The sequence below is a fragment of the Nansenia antarctica genome (genome assembly GCF_963989245.1).
Source record: "Nansenia antarctica genome assembly, chromosome: 7".
NCBI classification, from domain to species: Eukaryota; Metazoa; Chordata; class Actinopteri; order Argentiniformes; family Microstomatidae; genus Nansenia; species Nansenia antarctica.
In genome coordinates this window covers 14,017,903-14,037,940 of record NC_137677.1, presented here as the reverse complement: position 1 = coordinate 14,037,940, position 20,038 = coordinate 14,017,903, and the positions used below count along the sequence as shown (strand labels likewise).

Sequence of the window (20,038 nt, the reverse complement as noted above, 5' to 3'; positions counted from 1 at the left end):
GTGAGAAATTACCAGTGAAATGTACTCCTGATGCTTTAGGGAGGGAGTGTACTGTATTGTTCTTGTTATTCTCTTACTAAAACGGTTTGTGAATCTACTCGTGTTTACTCTGATTCCCATGACTCCTCTGATTCTTTTTCCCCTTAGATACTTTTTACAAGTTGATTCTGATGAGGGGGGGGGGGTGATGCACACCTTATTTTACAGATAGTGTCACAGTCACACCAAGTGATACAGTAAATACAACCTCACATAAGTCTTATTATATGGATATACTGTCGCTATATACAGGCCTATCGCTCTGGCATTTGTGAAGTCCAATCAGCCCTATACACGTACTATAGAGGACATATTAATATCATTGCACTGTTAATGAAGGCTACTACTCTTGTAATACTGTATATACACGTGTAGCCTGTGTCAGGAACAGTCAAACATCTTGACTGCATCAGTGTACCACAGAATGAAGCCTACCCCATCCAGACTGTGTAGTTACCAAACCAACTTTTCTTTGCTCTGACAAATACATGGGACAGACTCACTTCGACACAAGGCAAATGGTTGTGGTCAAGATGCAAGCCCTTTTTGGATGCATTACTATACACATAACCTCAACTAAACTTTATTGAGGATGATTGATCATGGATGGATAAATAATCCAATATAGATTTGTCTAGGCCTACATACTATTTATTTTGCTTGTATTGGTTTATAGTTTAGATGAGAGAGGTGCTGTAATGCATGTTTTGGGATGAGGCAGGTGAGAAATGCCCTCAAGTGACCAGTAACTCTGGGTCACCAAGTTGGAGCTGTGGTCATCTGAATAATTCCCAAACCATACTCTAACCTAGGTCCACCGTTAGTTACACAGTATGATGTGAAAGGACAACAGTGATCCACCCACTGATAGTCTTCTGCTGTCTTCTCTTTATTATATCAAATGGATTTAAATATTATGCATTATAGATTTCAATATATCTATAATTAGATAAAACAAATGATCTGCTGTCTTATTGAGAACACTGAGCACCTGATAATTAGACACATATGAAGAATATTTGATCTCACCCAAGTGAAAAGTAGGATTGAGTGTATTTGGATTGCTAATAGGATTTGATTGGAGAAGATTGTTGTGGTTCTGGGGGAGACACGAGAGGTGAGGGAAGGAGAATATTGGGGAAGTGAGTTTGGGTTGAAGAATGTTGGGTTGTCAGGGGGTGTGGCTTGGGTAAATAGAGTGGATGACCATGACCTTTAATGAGAAGTGGGGGATAACCACTAGAACGAACCTTCAAGTGGAAAACTCTGACCAGTATGATGATACCCCGAGTTCCCAAGTGTCGTATCCATTGTAACCCTACCTTCTCGTCAGAAAACAGGCACTGGCAGTTAATAGTAAAAAATACAACTGTATCTTTTTGGACAATGTCAACATACCACACGTGTATGTACAGTGTAATGTATGTTTGTAGTTTGTTAACGTTCATTGTTAATTGAAAACGAAATATCATTGGTTGAAGAGTTGTTCCCACTTCAAAAGCACTCTTCATTTTCTCTTTCTTCAACAATTCTCTGATGTTTTTGTACTGTATCTTTTTTTTTATACAGAAAACGATATGTCATCGTGCTCAATGCTGACACGGTATTGGCTGACATACGTCTGCATCATTCTGAACCAACTCAAACGGAACTGACCATAAGGGGTCAGCAGTGTTTCACAGCTGAGTCTGAAGTCGTCCCATACTGTAGACGGCTATCAGTCTGCATTGGAGATGGCTGGACACCCCAACAGGTAGCCTAAGCCTTCTGCTTTCCCTTGCATTCATGTCTTTCTCATAAAATCACAGAATTACACACAGCACATATAAACATGAGGGTGACCACCCAATTCCCCCCAAATTACAAATTCAGCAAACTGCATTTGAGAATAAACATGTCTCACCCTCACAAAATGGTCTCCAATAGACTAAAAGTGTTCAGTTTGCAAACAACCAAACACAACCAAAACCTAAATGTTTTGCCTGGAAATACAAATGCTTTTAAAAATATCCTCCGGTCCTTTCATTGAGGATTGCTAATTGCATTTCAAAAGGCATAATATGTTACTTTCTAGGCTTATATGTTGCCAATTCTAATCCAGAGAAAAAAACATTGGAAGGCATGGCACCCGAGATACAATACAAAGGCCTTTTTTTGTAAATACATCCCTTTGAATACATCCAACCAGATAGCATTAGTCTTGACATCTCACTTGGTTCAGGCTTTGAATGTTAAAGTGCAATACAGTAATCTATTACCTTGATTATCTACAGAGAAAAATGTTTTGCATTTTTTTAGTTCATTTTAGATTTATGTTTCTGAGAGATAACTCAGCTTTGAATTTTCATTCTTGCAAGAATGTCTTTGGGCGCAGTTTTCAAGGGATGTTTGCTCTATATCTTTTGAAGAAAAAAAAGATAAGGTCCATATCTGGCTCATTAAGAAAGCTTCAGGCAAACACCATAAAGGAACATTGTACAACCTCAAACTCCCACACCAGAAATGGGAAAATATCTCAAAAAAAGTGTTACACAGCTTAAATCCAGTGAAAGGCCACGATGACACACACTGATCTGTGAAATCTTCTCAAAATGTCTCCTTTATGAAACTTGATTAGTAGTATGAGAGGGATCAGAAGAATTCATTGAAGATATGTGGGTGGCAAAGTCAATGTACTGTATGATTGAAGCATTCAAAATTGTGCTTTAGTGTGGTTGCCAAACTGAACCGTCTCCAAATCGGAAATCTGTATCAAATTGAATACACACACAGAGACCATAACATACTGTGTAGACTGTAACATACAGTATATAGAAACCCAAACTAGCTGATTGCGCTAACACAGTAGTATCAGCCTCACCATGCTCCATCCAGTGCCCATCATATCAAGCCCTGCCCAGCAGGATCAACAGAGAAGGTGTCCCTGAGCGAGCTCCTCAACTAGAACAAAGGAGCTCCATTATCTAGTGCCCTCCAGACCACAACCCAGGCAATATCTTTGCTTCAATAGCCATTCCCTCAGGCCTGCAGCCCCTTCATACTGTGTATGTGTGTATTGTGCTGGCGGGCATTGATATGGTTAACGCACATTATGCACTGTGAATAATGCAGGCGTGGTGGACATAGGCAGTGTGCATGTATTGTGTTGCCATTGATACAGTGTGAGCATTGTCAAGGCGTTTGTGTGCAGTGTGCGTTGTAGTCTGGTTAAAGCATTGATACAGTGTATAAATTAGACAAATGCAGAAACAGTTCCCAGCAGCGCCACTAATGTGTTCATTCACTGTACTGTTTGTTGTATTCTGGAGCAGATTAATCTACATTTGTCTCTGCGTTGCTCTAATGGCTAATGAATTAACCTTGGAACTATCAAGAGGTGGGTGCAAATCATTAGTTGTAGAAATCCAACTCTGTTGTAAAAGGGCTTTATGTTCTAATGTTTCTATTGGGTAAAATGTGTGCACATACTGTAACTGTGTGATTTGTCACAAATTGTTGGAGCGATTTGTATGTTACCTAACCCAGCAGAGAAATCAGGAAGGCTCCTGATCTGAATTCACACAAAAAAAGGTCCCTGTTTACAATAAATGAAAAATGGACCATGAGTGATTCTAAATAGAAGCCATCAATAAACACCATCACTTTGGTCTGCGTTTGTCTCCCTCACTTAATTTGTTTTCCAGACACAGCCAGTTGCTGACCTTTCAAAAAGAAGAAGCTCCTATAACAGCCAACATGGCAAAAACACTTTGTGTTTGGGAGGTAATTTATTCAAGTACTGCTGGTAAAGGAGTATATTGAAAGGGCTATGGAAATGTCAAAGCTCTTTAAACTAGGGTTCCCCTTAAAAAATGATGTCATTTATGACATAAACTGAGACCTGTTAGCTAAATTTCAAGATACTATAGACGTACCACCTAAAAAACAAGCGATACGCAAGCTAATTATGCCAACTGATTCATATTTATAAGAACCATAAACCTTATTATAAACCAGTAGACATAAGAGATGTTCATAAATGTTTATCTTATATGTGTATATGTTTGTGAATATGTGAATATGTTTTGTGTTTTTTTTTTTTTCACCTTCGGAAGAGCCACTACAATTTCATTGTATAGGCAACTGTACAACGACAATAAAGTCTATTCTATTCTATTCTATTCTATTCTATTACAACATATTATTTCTAGCACATTTTAGTCTTTAATGTTATAGAAATATGTCTTGCTTTTGTTTACCAGTTTATCAATACAGTATATTTCACACTATAAGTATCTCCAATCAGTATTATGCATTTGACCCATGACCAAATCTACATCTGTTCTAATGTACAGTACCGTGACTGAATAACATGGGTTATGCATAGGCAGTATTTTAATACAGTATTTAAGACCAGAATACATTGCATTGGTAATATTGAAATATATTAGCCTGGCTATTTGTTAATGAATAAAGCACATCAAAAGAAAGTGCAACTGATTTCCTTCTCAGAATGGGATTTATACTGTACACCTTTTCAAGGGGGCTGCTGAGAACCAAGTAATTACTATGGCTCACAATGCCTTTTGGTTTGTAAAGAAACGGTTTGAATATATTACAGTCTACCCGTACACGTCCAGCAGCTCTCCTCTTTCATCCCTAACAGTGTCTACAAGGAAGCCTTTGATAGAAACAAGGAGGCATCCCCATGTAATTATATTTGATCATGTTTGCATATGACACTCCCACAGTCTCTGTCACGCTCTGCGATTTGGCTCCTCTGATCGTTTGGAAACCCTTCCTTAATCCAAAAGTTGATGTTTCACATCCCCTTTCTCTCCTCTTTCAGTTGGGAAAAAGAGCCAGATGAATTGGAAGAGGCAAAAATCAGACATCCTGTCTCATTTATCTGGAAGAGAGAGATAAGTGTGTGCACCCCGCCTCTCAGGGAACGCACATTAACCGTGCCTCGGAGGGAGAGCTGGCTGTGTGTGTGTGTGTGTGTGTGTGTGTGTGTGTGTGTGTGTGTGTGTATGTGTGTGTGTGTGTGTGTGTGTGTGTGTGTGTGTGTGTGTGTGTGTGTGTGTGTGTGTGTGAGGGGGGGGGGGTGTTGGGAGGGCGAGGAAGGGTCTGCCCGCCGTAAGCACACAGCTTTCACTCACTTAGAAAACTGAGAGAATGTCCCCTTCACACCCTCTCCAGCTTAACCTAGCTCAGACACTTTGTTAATAGTAAGACAATGCCCTCGATGGTTTAGCCTGTTTTGAAATGTGATGTGCAATGGTATCCAGAGGTAAAAGACTGACAAGTCAAGGATGTGTAAACGTGTGTCCTACAGTAGCTTATGACCCTGACCCTATTACACACGTCTGGAGGAGAAAGCTAACAAACAAGTGTATTAAATGTAAAAAGTATGAACACATGTCATGGCTTACTCTTCTCCTGACATGTCCAGATGGATGTTTTCCAAAAAGTTGTGACATGGAATATAAATGAGGACAATACAAAATGATGCAACAAAAGAAACTATTTATTTGGAATATGCATTACCAGTACAAATTAAGAGACCATAAAACCTACACCTTGTTAGCTATTATTCTCCACAGAAAACAGGTTTTAAATTGGAATTAAAAAGACAATAGTTTTGCGTTTCCATTTGTATACCTTTTTACATAATGCAGAGATCTTCAAAGTTCAAACCTGTCAAGAAAAAGGCTCCACGATTTCACTCTGAAATCTTTATAAAAAAGAAGTAACATTCAAAAACACTGCAGTACGGTATTTTATTAAAGAACAAAAGACATGCAACAAATAAAACATTTGATGTTTTACAAATTGTTCAGTTTCTTCTTTCTTTTTATATTTCTTTTTACTTTTATATTCAAAAACTAAAAGCATCATTACATGAGGCTTTCCATAATATGGTGATACTGGACAGGCAATGTGAAAAGTAGAGTTTAGCATTTTTGAGGGGCGCTGCATCAAGCTATCCTTCTGCTGGCCACTTGGCTAAAATGCTGTCACTTTATTCATAATCTGGATTAAAAGGTCGGGTCGGAGTTCCCTTAAGGACTCCGCTCATTACAAACATATTCTAAAAGCATAATACTTGTACTGTATGTTACCCATGTGTTGTCCTTAAGACGCCTGTCAAGTGGGGGAGCAAATTGAACAGATATGGACACTTCCCAGCAGAGCAAAACTGTTTCACTTATCACACAATGGTACACTTCCTTATCTCCAATGCTATATCAAATATAAAATGCGTTGTTTGTATAAGAACTGACAAAATGATGTGGTATTCAGTCTGTGGTGGATTCAGATGGGTTCAGTCATGGTCTATTACAGACATCGGTTATGATTTGATATACTGGATTTGGTTGAGCTAAAAACACTGTCATGTGACAGGTATTACCACTACCTTTTCACATCTCCTTTAATTACTAGACAGTATCCATTTTTAGAAGCAAGCTTGTATCTATGCTCTAAAAAGTACAAAGTGAACAAGTGGATGAGGTCCTTAATATGTGAGGACATCGGACCCACTTGTCTGTCTCTGTTAGCTGCATTGTATACACAATGGATACTGTCCAATTTCGATACTGCCCAAACGCAAAACAAGTAAGTAAAGGTGCATATCTACATAGAGAGCATTATTGGGCTAATTCACATAATGCTAGCAAGAAAATAAAATATAATGTACTGTAAGTCCTGTAACCAAGGAAAAGCTAAATGAAAAAAGAATGATGTGAGTTATTATTCACAAACACGAGGACATAAAAAATATATCCAAACATCTTCTGGATCTGTGTGCCATCAGTGGATTTGTTTTCCTTTTATTCTCTATAAACAACACTACTGTATTCTGACTGCATTTTTGGTTTTGAGTTACAGAGTACCAGAACAATAATTTGAGACGTTCATCAGTACTTCAGATTATACAATTTTACAAAACAAAAAAAAAGAAACAAGTCGATAAAGCTGATCCCAATGTTAGAGAACTGAAACTTCCGCAGTTTTTTTTGGTATCAAAGTAATGGTAGAGTGGATATGCTGAAATGCCTCAAGAAGACAATCTGTAATCATGTGTTAATGTTAGACCACATACTGTACTGTACATACAACCAAAATTCCTAAACCTAATTTCACATTGTGGGTTTGTTTGTGTTATTTGAACATGCTTTTGAGAAAACTGAAATCTGGCTTTCATTTGAACTGACTTGAGTGACTAGAAACCAGGTAGAATGAGCAGAGAACAACCTTGAAGACCAACATGTATAGCTACATTAAAGGAGAATACAACAAAGTTGAGCAGGAAATTACAATTTTCAGTCAATGGACATAATTATAACAGAAACTAACTGTAAGAGAATAAAATCATCATTTCATAGCACCAAATTAATTCAAAACATACTGTAATCATGTATTCTCTGACTACATGGTACCACAAAATCAGAATGTATATAACTTCTTTTTTTTTTGCACACAAGTGGTTTTGGTTACCAGCAGTATTTGGCTACAATGATAACATTGATGTACATTGATAGAGATAATGTAACTGTGTGTAATATACCATTGGTTCCATATATGAGGACTATATTTGTAAAAGTATTATTTAGATCTTTGTACTGTGTGACAAATACACATTTTACCCTTGAAAAGTAATCACAAATCAAGTAACTGTGCTTAAATACATATTGGCTTATAGTAATTGATGTTAATGTAGTCATTGATTAAGTGTTTTGGATACATTTTTCAAACGTACTCAGGTCAATCGTCTCTGAATGCAGTGCACACAACTACAAACAATAATTTAAGAGGGAATTGTGGAGAATTCCAGAAGCTAGAACCACCATCATCCATGAACGTCTTACATCCTAAACAATCCCTTTCTCTCTGAAGCAACTGTACTGTATCTTTTCTCATGGTTGTGTATGCATTGTTGATCACACACAGTACACTATACACTACAAACAGTATTTGCACTGAGCAGAAAAAATACGTTTTTGCAGTCAAATGTTTCATGTCTTATTGCCTATTGAAAAGGGTCTGAAACAGAACGCCTAAAATGTGGAGGAAGGTTTCAATCTGAACAGATGATAGTTGATGCACTACTAATGTAATTTCATACCGTTATAGTATATACTATGACAAATGTGAGATGAGTTTAGTTTTTACAAGCACAATGTAATCTTACTAAAAATTCACCTCCAGGGTTGAACTTTGGCACTATGATCGAAGTAATACATGAGTAAAAGTTAACTTGTCACAAAGGCAAAAACTGTCCTAGAAATGAGCCTTTTAAACTGGACAAGGGGAGAGTGGGTGCTACTGTAAATACCAGTAATTACAAAGATTTAGAAAACAAAGCTTTTTTAGAACATTTTCCTTTGTTGGTGTCAGTTGTTTTGTTGTTATTTTCAATAGAGGTAGAGTGAAAGCATTTAATTTGACAAGATACAGGGCCATAGATACGAGTAATTGTTTGTCTACCGTGTCATACAGTATGGACTGTTAGAGAACTACAGAGAGGCAACATGGACATTTTGTGAAAACTGTACAAACAGTGGAGGTGTTGTGGATGTGAGGGTCCCTACACAGGCTGCTGACTGGCGGTGTCATGGTTGTAGAGATGGGACACGTGAATAAACTGTCTGTGACGGTGATGGTTTCATCTCTGATCCCCACCCCCCTAGAGGTCTCCTGCCCCTGTGACTAGTATGTCACCTCCAGTCCTGATGGGGGGCTGAGGGGTGGGGGGTGTCAAGACTGTGGTGGTGGTGGTGGTGGATGTGGTGGTGGTGGTGGGTGTGGTGGTGGTGATGGTGGAGGAGGAGGTGGAGGGGGATCAGTTGGAGGTGTCAGAGTGAACGCTTCCGGGTCCTTCTGTGGGCGAAGTCACTGATGAGGGTGTTGTGGCGTCCTGCCAGCCACCGTTTGCCTGAGAGAAAGGAAGAGGTGAGAAGAATGAGTACCGCTATACTCATTACCTATACAGTATGTTTACCACCATATATCATATACACAATTGAATGAATGTGTCCTGAGGGCACGGTACAGTACTGTATGAGCTCTACTTCTAATGCAAGAACAGCCCCATGACATCTCAAGGTACTAGTCCACTACAGCCTCAAGCCACATCTGCATTGGACTGTAAAGCTAACTGACACAGATGAGACCCTGCATTTCAAAAACAGAACTGTCACAAAAAATGTGCTTATTGAAAGGAATCCCAAAAATGATATCCTATAACAGAAGACTAACATTTCAAGAATGAAGAGAATATTTTTGCCTTAACTACTGTAGAAAACAAAAACACTGCAGTCTTGCACTACTGTGTTGAGGTAAATGCTTGTCTCTTCAAATGACACACATGATAATAGTGAAAATAATATGAAAAGGTCTCTAAAACAAAACTCAAGTCAAGAAGAACCCAATGGTAGCAAATTATGACATTGGAGATTGAATGGAAATACAATGAGAGATGCGTAAGCCATTTAGAATCCCGGAGACAGGCCTGCTAAAGAGCATTTGAGATATTAATAGAACATTTCATGCCATCAGAAAACTGGAAATGGAAATCCTCGACAGCCTTTCATTTCAAAGCCTGTTATTTAAGGCAGAAGGCAGTCTGTAATCAAAAATAGAGAGAGAACATCTTAAAATGTCTGATTTTGGTAGCACCCTGTCTATTTCAAAACTGTAATTACTGCTGTAGTCTACCACAACACACATTATGGATCTGCTCAGTGATTATCAACAGAGAGAGGAGTCTTTTCACAGAATGGACATTTTCCTGACCCTACTCTTTCTTCCACTCATTCTCTCTCGCTCTCGCTCTCTCTCTCTCTCTCTCTCTCTCTCTCTCTCTCTCTCTCTCTCTCTCTCTCTCTCTCTCTCTCTCTCTCTCTCTCTCTCTCTCTCTCTCTCTCTCTCTCTCTCTCTCTCTCTCTCTCTCTCTCTCTCTCTCTCTCTCTCTCTCTCTCTCTCTCTCTCTCTCTCTCTCTCTCTCTCTCTCTCTCTCTCTCTCTCTCTCTCGCTCTCTCTCATATATTCCACTCTCTCTCCCCCCCCTCTGTCTTTAAAGCTGGACAAGCACAAAGGTGATACACAAATTCCAAATTCTAAGCAGATTTCCGGGTTTATAAAAAAACATTTGATATGGAAGTCAACATATCATTTTAAAGTCTATAAAATTCCTTGCAGGGGCAAGGAAAATAGGACAAACCAACACAACACATCCAGAACACAAAGATAGATAGTGTTAAATATGACATCCCTTATATAATACTGTATACTGTATTATATCCCGAAAAATAAAATGGCATAAAGAGTATTTTCTGTGGTATTCTCTTTGTGGTATAATAATGAGGAAAAGGAGAGTAAACAGCAGGAAAATTGTACTTTTAAATAGAAACTAGTTCTAGTTCCATAAATCACTGGAGAACATCTTATCATACATATATTCCTCTCTTGTTATGCAGTATGAGGGTTCTTGAAAGGCTATAAAAGGGGGGGGTAGCATAAAAAAAAGCATATTGTGAGTCTGTTGGAAGAGCAAGCAGGCGTCCAAGGATAACCGTATCTGTGAGGTCAGACAGGCTGGCTGGAAACAGGGCTTGAATATGTTAGTGCCCTCTCAGGGTTACCAAAGCTTGCTCCGTGGAGAGGGATGGGAGGGATGGGCGGAGAGGGGAGCAGCCGGGGAGGGAAGGGGATTTGAATACACATACATGTTTTTATCCAGGAGACATTTCATCTCATTATCATATGGCCATTGAGGCACGACGGCGGCTGAGGAGAGAGGGACCCCAGCCGCGCCTGTGACCGTCCCTCGTCCTCTCCACCACGGCTCGCTGTCAGGGCCATTAGTGTGGCGGGAACATGATCTGAGCAATGCGCTCGGATTGCTGTCCCGAGTCCACACTCCGCTCCCCTTGTGTCTGTCTTATCGATTTTCCACTTTACGACACGGCTTGTCGCTGCGAATTTCCCTGCTGTTTTTTGCAGCCGCCAGCGAACCCCTCCCCCCCCACCCCCCCAAACCCCCTACCCCTCTAACTCAACACACATAGACAACACACACTCTCCCTCAAAAAATAAGATAGAAAAAAAAAAGGATGGGAATACACCCCTATGGCCCTGGAGTTGTCCCAGAGGCTAGTCGTGTTATTTTTAGGGAGAGCCTTTGGATCTAGTGTTCTGGGAGGTTCTAGGGCTTGGAGGCCCTGTGGCCCTGGGGGTGATCATCAGGGTCAGGTGGGTCAGAGGCGTTTGAGGCATGCGGTGCAGGAAGGTGTCACCTGTTTGTGCATTCTACTCATGGCGCTGGCTGCAGGTGCTACGGCGGAGCTGATTGGACGTGACAGGCTCAGACGGCAACTCGGCGTGTGTGTGGCCGGCCCGACGCCTGCGTACACGCTGGGCATAGTGCTGCCCCGTGGCGTGACCGATACAGAAGCAATCAACTAGGTGACCGTGGCGCTGAGACAAGTCCTACTAAGTGGCATTCTGAGCCCTATAGCTTTGAAATAATTGGTAGTGGGGAAGAAAGAAAGCAAGGTTTTTTTTCTCCTTACATTGATGCCCTGCGGACTGTACATCTGGTTGGCTGTGAGTCCCTCACTGTATCCGCCTGTCTGACTGATAACATGGCGAAGGGTATCCACCTGAAACACAGAGAGAACACAAACAAAGCAAGGTCAGACAAAATGAGTCAAACAAAAAAGCAGTAAGAGAAGGACAAGAGGAATAAAAAAACTTAGCGTACAGACAAAGGTGCTGTCTGTATGACTGTACTGTAGATCCAGTGAGACCAAGGATTTTAGATCTTTGATCAGACCAGTAAAAGAATAGATGGACAATTAGAAATCAACCAAAAAAGTACTTAGGAAAAGCCACTTAGAAGACAGTGGAAGTGGAAGTATGAAGTAACTAGTGACAGATACACGTGACACCTATTTCTCCTGAGGTGTTGAAAATAATTAATTTATCTTCATCATTGCCAATGTCAAACTAGAAGTAAAACATCTTTCCATAATGAAAACAAATAACAATCTAGAGCTAATTCACATCTAATTTGAGTACTGAAAAGATCTCTTATGTTGAAGAACAAAAGCCCATGTTGGTGTTAGGAGCCCAGGGTGCTACAGAGACACTGAGACGCCCATGGGGGAGGTTAAGATTAAGAAGCCTATTCTTTGGGGAGGGGAAGTGGGTCTGTTCCTGCCGTTACAGCATCTGCAGCACTGCTTTAGGGCCCTACCTGTGACTGCACGTTGGCTCCCACCTGAGCCCCTTGGTACGAGTCCCCATTGAGAGACTGCACGCTCATGAACAAGTCCCCGGAGTTTGACATGTTAAAAGAGCCAGCAGAACCTGAAAGGAGAGAGGGAGGCACTGGAATCACAGAGAGAAAGAGAGAGGGCAAGCAGGATCAGCCAACTTGGCCCCACCCGGGGGTCGTCCCGGAGGAGCACCATGCAATAAGGTTAGCAGGCAGACACAGTTAGAGCCAGCAGAACCAGACAGAACCAGAGGAGAGCAGAGGGGCAGGATGAGGCTGAAGGAGAGATGAGGGTAAGCGCAGCCATCCACTTCAACACAACGAACAAGTGTGTGTTTTGCTCCCGTTTGTCAATGTGACAGTAGAATGAAAACAATAATAGTATTACCGGTAGGTTTTCTTATTCACTAGTTTAAGTAAAATGTTATTCATGACCCCCAAAAAATATCTATAAACAAACTAGATAGTAAATCAATTAAATGAATTGAGCAAATGAACAAAGTAAAATAAATCAATAATACTAATTCCATATGTTTTGACGCTATAGAAAATAGCAGGTATCGGGTTAAAAACGTGAAGAAGTGTGTTAATTGAGAAGAAGACAAAAGGTTAGTACCAGTAAGCACTGCAAGACTTAATATGGGGGCCCAAGTTCCTAATCCTGGAAGAAGATTTGCATCTACAATACAGATCCACTAGTCTAGTATCACTCAGCACTGTGAAATGTCTTTGTCTGGTAGAGTTACTATACTCAGAGCCTCCCAAAAGTGATGACAAGATGTTATAGGTCAAATGTGAACACCATGGCACGTCAATCTCACCTGCAGAGTTTGGAGTTGAAGGTGAATTCGCTTGGCTTCCTTGTGAGGATACTACGTTGGCCGCAGTGACGGCGGTTTTGGCAGCGTACATGTTGGCTTCTTCCTGGAACTTTCCGATGTTTTTCTTGTATCGGATTCTTTTGTTTCCGAACCAGTTGGAAACCTGCGTAAACAATTAACATAAAAATAGCCACATGCTTTTGTTACACAAATCACTTCCCACGTTTTCTAAAGAGCAAAACCGTCACAGAAATCAGAGTGAGTTTTGCATGGCTCTTTGCTGGCATGTTTGACAGTGAAGGCAAGCAGACTGAGGTGTAGGGAGAGGCTTCGTAGACCAGTGCTGTGAATCCACATTAGTGCCAGAATGGAATGATTGCCAATAACAGTCTCATTATGTCACTATGACTGCAGCTATCATCAGAACTCACGCTAGCACCAATCAGTCAACATCCGCTAACACCCATTATGGCTAATGGACTCCCAGATGAAGCTACGGGGATAAGCCCAGCGCTAATGATAAACAACATTAAAATGATAACCAAATCAATCCTTGCAAAGTTTCAAATGCAGAGAGGAAGGTAAACATGTTCTTTTATTACAGCCCAGGAACAGACACTCAACAAATCATCCAGCCCTTCAGCATGTTCTCAAACGATGCCCAGATGCATCCTCAAATAATTTTGAATAAACTAATGAAACCGTTTGTTGAAAATGATCCATTCCCCAAATGATGGATGCCAAACACTCTTTACCTTGGTATTGTTACTGCCTTCTTAATATCAATTATCATTTACACCGCCAAATGTATGGATAGCTTTGCAATGTTGGATGAATACAAGATTGTCCTCCTATAATACATAATGCATTGCTGTCCTCTATTCTGTGTGTGCAGTGGTCTTCCTACAGAAGGGGGTGCTGTTCTGTACCTGTGAGACTGTGATGGAGCACTTCTTGGCCAGCTCTTCCTTGGCCTCCTCACTGGGGTAAGGGTTGCTGAGGTGCGAGTAGAAGTACTCATTCAGGATCTCTGTCGCCTGCTTGTTGAAGTTCCGTCTTTTCCGTCTGCGAAAGAGAGCATAAAGTAGTTAGGGAAAGAAACATTATGTTTATGAGAATTATGACAATAATATTGTCATATTATGTATATCATCTGGACAAACCATTCACAAATGTTAACTTCAGTACTGAAGGTACTTCAAAGACACCAAACTACTACTATGTACCCTGGTTTAAAACATGTTCTTTTGTCAAGTTTCACAAATAAATCCTGATCAACAACACTGCACTTTCCTTTTAAGCATAGGAAAAAGGGCAAAACATCATATGCCGATTCACTGACCCCTCCATCTCCACCATCTATCAGGTTATGTCTGCATGTGCCACATCTCATGAGGGCTTTACATAAGCTGCAAGGGAACCCTGTAAATTCTCCCTCCATGCATCGACTGGTGAGGAGATTTGTGCTGAAATCTCTGTCCCGCACTTGAAAAGCCTGCTTGAGAATATGTAAATGTGCACAGCATGGGCTCCGGCAGCCAGTAGATTAATCAGTGGAGCTGAGCATGGCAGTGCCTCTCACCCAGCGCAAAGCCCTCCCTTCCTTTCCCCCTGCAACACCGCAATCATTTGCAAAAGAATAGATGGGGAGCTTTGTAAGGGAGCAAAAGCCTCATTTAAATGTTATGCCTCCGACTCAGACTTAGAGTGAGATTTATCCTCGGAGAAATGTATGCAAATCCAAAACATGCATCAAAAGGAACAAGCGATTACATTAAAAAAGGGAAACATTTAGCGTTATGGAGCATGGAGCGAATTGTTACTGGCCAAGCAGCAACACTGTGTATGGATCCAAATGGCACCCGGAGATGTGTGCTACATGGCAGATTTTTAGAGAATCAGCTATGATGTTGTGTAGTAGAGTGGTAGTAAGCTGTACAATAACGTTCTGGGAACATTGCAAACATGTTGGAGGTATGATTTCATGTGGCTATCAGGGTTCATAGGGTGAGACACACACAGTAACTAGCTATTTGCAGTTCAACAGCACATTATAGTTGTGCTATTACTTTTGTTATGTAGCTGTAGTTTATGTAGCTGTAAATACACACACACACACACACACACACACACACAGACACAGACACACACACACACACACAGACACACACACACGCACCTTGCGTCAAGGAAGCGGGAGCGTAGGATCATGACGGCCTCGCAGGTGCTCTGTTTCAGCTGCATCTGGATGGAGCTGAACTTGCGGTGGATGATGCCCACCATGCGCTCGATCTCCTTGGGCGAGATGGGCCGCGTGCGCGACTGCTCCCTCAGCAGATTCATCACATGGGTGGTGAACTCGTTACACGCCTGCGAGGGGACGACACACACACACACACAGAGAGAGGAGTCAGACAGAGCATTCCAGGCCCTGCTACACGGTCAACAGAAATGAACAAGGTTAGGTGAAAGCAGACTGGGTCGGAGAGTATGTCTGTAACAGACTAACAATGATAGAAATAGCTTTCATATCTATCGCCAGGTTGGGTCACCACCTCTACCAGTCGGCTAAGCAGTGTTTGCATGCAAAGCGAGTACTGTGTAGGATGAATATGATGTGGTTAATGTATGAAGGCACTGCTCATACTGAGGAAAAATGAAAATGAAATCATGCACTGAACTTATTGCTTTAACGTAGTTCTGGGGCATACTTCCTCATGGAGTCGAGGGGGGAATATAAGTGGTGATATTTCTCATATTAAACAGAAGTGGAGATGGCAAGTGACATGGAGGAATGACAGCTGCTCCCTCCTGACGAGCACACCTTCTCAGTGTAGCCGAAAACGTCACCAGAGAGGAACATGCCATGATGTTACACTCATCCCCCTGTGTGGCGCGAGGCGTGACTCCACGCCACCATATTAGAGTCAGCCTTTTTCTCCCCCTCTTTCTCTCCCTGTCTCTTTATCTCTGTCACTCTCGCTCCGTCATATTCACGCTCATATCTCAAAGGGCCTTTATTGACATGAAAGCGATCGTTATCAAAGCTATGAGAAGTGAATGAGTACAGACAGTAACAAGACGTGAGGACATGACAACTATGAAAATAAAATGTTGGCGGCAACAGAGATCCTACTGCTCAGGTGCAGGGGTGGTCACAGGGTTTGCGACATGATGTGATACACAAGGAGGTCAGTGGGGTCAACTCCCCCAGTTGAAGTACGATCATACACGTGTCAAAAAAACACTTGGTGAACACACACATACAATACAGAAAGACTTTTATTCTAGTCCATGTGTATGTTGGATTCATCTGAAACAAAATGAAATTCAGGGGACGTGCAATGAATGCATACGTGCTTATGATTCTCCTGACAACATAGTTTGTAAAAAAAATAATATATATAGCATGCCATGCAGCTATATTCTGTTCCCTTGCTGCCTAAGACACACATTTCATCATGTGAAAATTTGAAAAAAAAATAAACAAAAAAGTTAAATCTAGTACTGTCATAAATCACTGAGTGAGAAGGTGTCTTTCTCCCTAAGCAACACTACTGCTTTAAAAGACTGGGGTTGCCATCCAGTTACTGATGCGTTGCAATTCAGCATTCTCTGGGATTTCAGAAGGAAGTGTGGTACTGTAATAAAACTAGAATTGAAACCTCAGAATTGTAACTAAGGAGACTGAGGTGCATCCTGGGAGCTAGACTCACACACGGATGCAGTTTCAAGCTGTATACAAATTGTACATGAAATAAGACTTCCTAAATAAGGCTGTCTGATTAACCAAATAAAAAAATAATAATGTTGTTATTGATATCACTAAAAGTAAAAGCTTTCGAGTGTATGGGAGGGCGTCTGCAGTAGAGGAGTACCTTGTTTCCGTTGCCATGACTCCCTGTGTAACTCTCCCTCCATCCGCACTGGGATACCATCTTAAATACAGTATATACATTGTCAGCATGTGATGGCAGCATAGTCACATGACCTTTTTCCACACTCCCGACGGCTACAGCCCTGCCTATGTGTCTCAGGATGGCAACCCTGTCTTACAGAACTTGCATCACAAACACTCTGGCTTTCAGTGAATGAAAATGGAAGCAGTGTCTGGGGCTATGCGGAAAATACATTTGCATTTCATCAAACAGGGCATGCATTCATTCCAGGGGCTTAATGTTTGACGATGTGTATATTGGTTAGTAAATAGACATAACGTTATGCAGTAAAAAATCCACTGATTTATAGGTGTGGCAGATAATGACATGGTGGAGAGGAGGGGAAAAACTGCCAATAAGGGATGCAATGGGCATGAAGAAAAGTCATTCCTCTTTTTCATATCTCTAAATGGAAGCTATAATTGCAAGAATGACTCCTGAACTGGCATGTGACAAGAAAGTGCATGACCTTGCAGTTTCTACTGTACACTACCTACCCTGGTACCCAATTAAAACATTGCCAACATTTACCACACAAAGTAGATCGACTGCGATTAATATCCATCCACACTAATTGTGTTATTCAATAAGTTTCATATTTTCACAGAGGTTTATTTTTACTTGATGCATCAACTGAAATGCATCCAGAAACTTGTAGGAAGACTTGTGAATAGAACAGATGTACCCATAGTACAATAATACAAAGATGATGGTAGGGGGGACAACATTCTGAATGGGAATTGTTTTTCAACATATCGTGACGTTAGAATTATAAGGTTCTATCTTAATTCTTGGTCAAAATTGAGTTTTTTACATAATCTGTACATCCAGGTGTTTATTAATGCCTGTGTGGTGTTATTTTTAAAATGTTGACATTTTCTAGTTTGTAATTAATAAAATACAAAGGTTCCGTCTCACAGAACATAATGGAATGTAAAAACTTTGACGCTCAATATCTCTGAACTGCCCTAAACGGAGATAGAACCTTAGAATTCTAAGCTCACGATATAAAACCTGATTGTAGTTCTAATGGGACTGGGACAGTGTCAGTCAGGTTTGGGGATGCTGGGTTCAGATGGTCTTAATCGGATCACAATGTAGATTGGAGTCAATGTCAAATGGAGTTTGGGGGGAGCTGGTGTGTGTGTGTGTGTGTGTGTGTGTGTGTGTGTGTGTGTGTGTGTGTGTGTGTGTGTGTGTGTGTGCGTGTGCGTGTGCGCGTGTGTGTGTGCATGTGTGTGTGTGCGTGTGCATGCGCTTGTGCGTATGCGTTTGCGTGCGCGTGTGTGTGTGTGTGTGTGTGTGTGGTTGGGGGGGGGGACTTAAGGGTTCAGGATGATGGGAGTGCCACCTGTGAGAGAAGTACTCTGAGGGCTATGTCCTTACCTGCTCGTATTTCTCCAGCTCCGTGTGGTAGATCTGCCTGATCTGGGACAGCTTGGCCCGGTAGTCAGAGTGCTCTGCTGAGTTGTCCCCGGCCGCCCCACCTGAGGCCGCCGCTGCAGCTGCCGCCGCTACAGCCCCTCCCCCTTTCTCCGGTCCAGACACGCCCTCTGCCAGAAGCATGTTGTCCAATCGCATGAGCTGGGCATCTGGGGGCTCCTCCTCCTGGGCGCCGCGGATACTCAGCACTGCAATGACAGGAAGGGGGTCGGAGGTCACTCACACAGGTCACCGTCACAGTGGCATGACACCGTAACAAGCTGTCCACTCCACTGCAGCGCCGGCCCTGACTCCCCGGCCTGACACACACTCTGGCTTGGAGAGCCGGAGCACTATCACTCTGAACAAGAGCTGTGTTCACTAGCATACGAGCTGTAGTGCGTTCATGTTTACTGTACAAGCAAAGTAGGCAAACAATCATGAGTAAGAAAGTACAAACTCTTGTAGCTGGCAGAATGAATGAAATCCTGTCTGGATGAGGCTCACCCCTTTGATAAATCACCTGTCTTTTTATGGCTCGTCTCATTGCCAGAATAAAGGCTACCGCTAAATACTTTGGCAAGACTACGGATAATAAAAGCCCATTTATCTAATTTCATTAACGTAAAATGCGACTTGAGTAAATACCAGAGGCAAGCACTGTTTGTTCTTCAATACAATCTAATAAAACTATTTGGAAGAAAAAAAACACAACAACAAACATAATAAATATCTCAGGGTTTAACCTCTGAGGAGCAAGTGGTGACATAATCATTTGTGGATGTGATGCGTATGTGTGTATCAGCATTGTACATTGAACTGTGGATTTGTCCTGAAATTATTTCCAGTTCATCCTTATGCAGACAAAGTTTCAAGTTTATTGTTTACATCCCAATATACAGGTGTAAAGAGAGTAGAATTCTTAGGCTTCAGTTCCTCGACAAGAGAAATAAAGAATCGTTTGATGCTATTACATGTTGTGTAAGTGTATGGGCTACAACAAAAGACTCTCATAGAGCAATGGTAAACAGCATGAGCACAGCCAACCAGCACTGGACATTGCAAAGTAGAGGCCATCCCCTTTCCTTCCACTAGAGGTCTCCCTCACCGTTCTTTAGGAGAGGCAGGGGGCAACCTTCCATTTTCAGAGGTAACACACACACACACACACACTCTTATAGTCTCCATCCGAGACACCATCCATTTCAATTAACAAACACCTTCTCCTATAGTGTGTGAATTTAAATTGATAACAGAAACGACGAGACAGTGCGTCAAAATCAGGCGTTATCATTACTTCAGCAGCAAGGCTCAGCCACTTAATACAGGGTACGACTTAGTGACTCGAAGGGCCTGGTGTGTCGACTGCCATTGGAAATGTTAATACTTATCATGTGTCTCATTGTCCCTGAATGAGAAGGGACAGGCAGGGAGCACTTCATTAATCCAGAGACAATGGGAGTGCGTGGTGCATTAACCCCAGACTGCCCCGCCTGGGTTGGGCCGCCCGGGCGGGGGGTCACTCCGATGAGAAAGAGGCCTGCTGTACGGCC

The 20,038-nt window shown here is 41.6% G+C and overlaps 1 protein-coding gene across 2 annotated transcripts in view; it reads right to left on the bottom strand.

Moving 5' to 3' along the window:
- Positions 1–8,866: 8,866 nt before the first annotated feature.
- pbx1b (pre-B-cell leukemia homeobox 1b) overlaps positions 8,867–20,038 on the bottom strand; it is a gene marked incomplete at both ends in the record, with an annotated part of 52,235 nt that continues 41,063 nt past the window's right edge. Inside the window, 7 exons of one of the 2 annotated variants that reach the window (XM_080537200.1) lie at positions 8,867–8,959; positions 11,598–11,687; positions 12,284–12,396; positions 13,126–13,288; positions 14,055–14,190; positions 15,305–15,495; positions 18,450–18,694. In XM_080537200.1, coding sequence (XP_080393326.1) covers positions 8,867–8,959; positions 11,598–11,687; positions 12,284–12,396; positions 13,126–13,288; positions 14,055–14,190; positions 15,305–15,495; positions 18,450–18,694 — 1,031 coding nt within the window. Of the gene's footprint in view, positions 8,960–11,597; positions 11,688–12,283; positions 12,397–13,125; positions 13,289–14,054; positions 14,191–15,304; positions 15,496–18,449; positions 18,695–20,038 lie in introns of those variants that run through there. The other variant, XM_080537201.1, reaches the window with a different exon arrangement.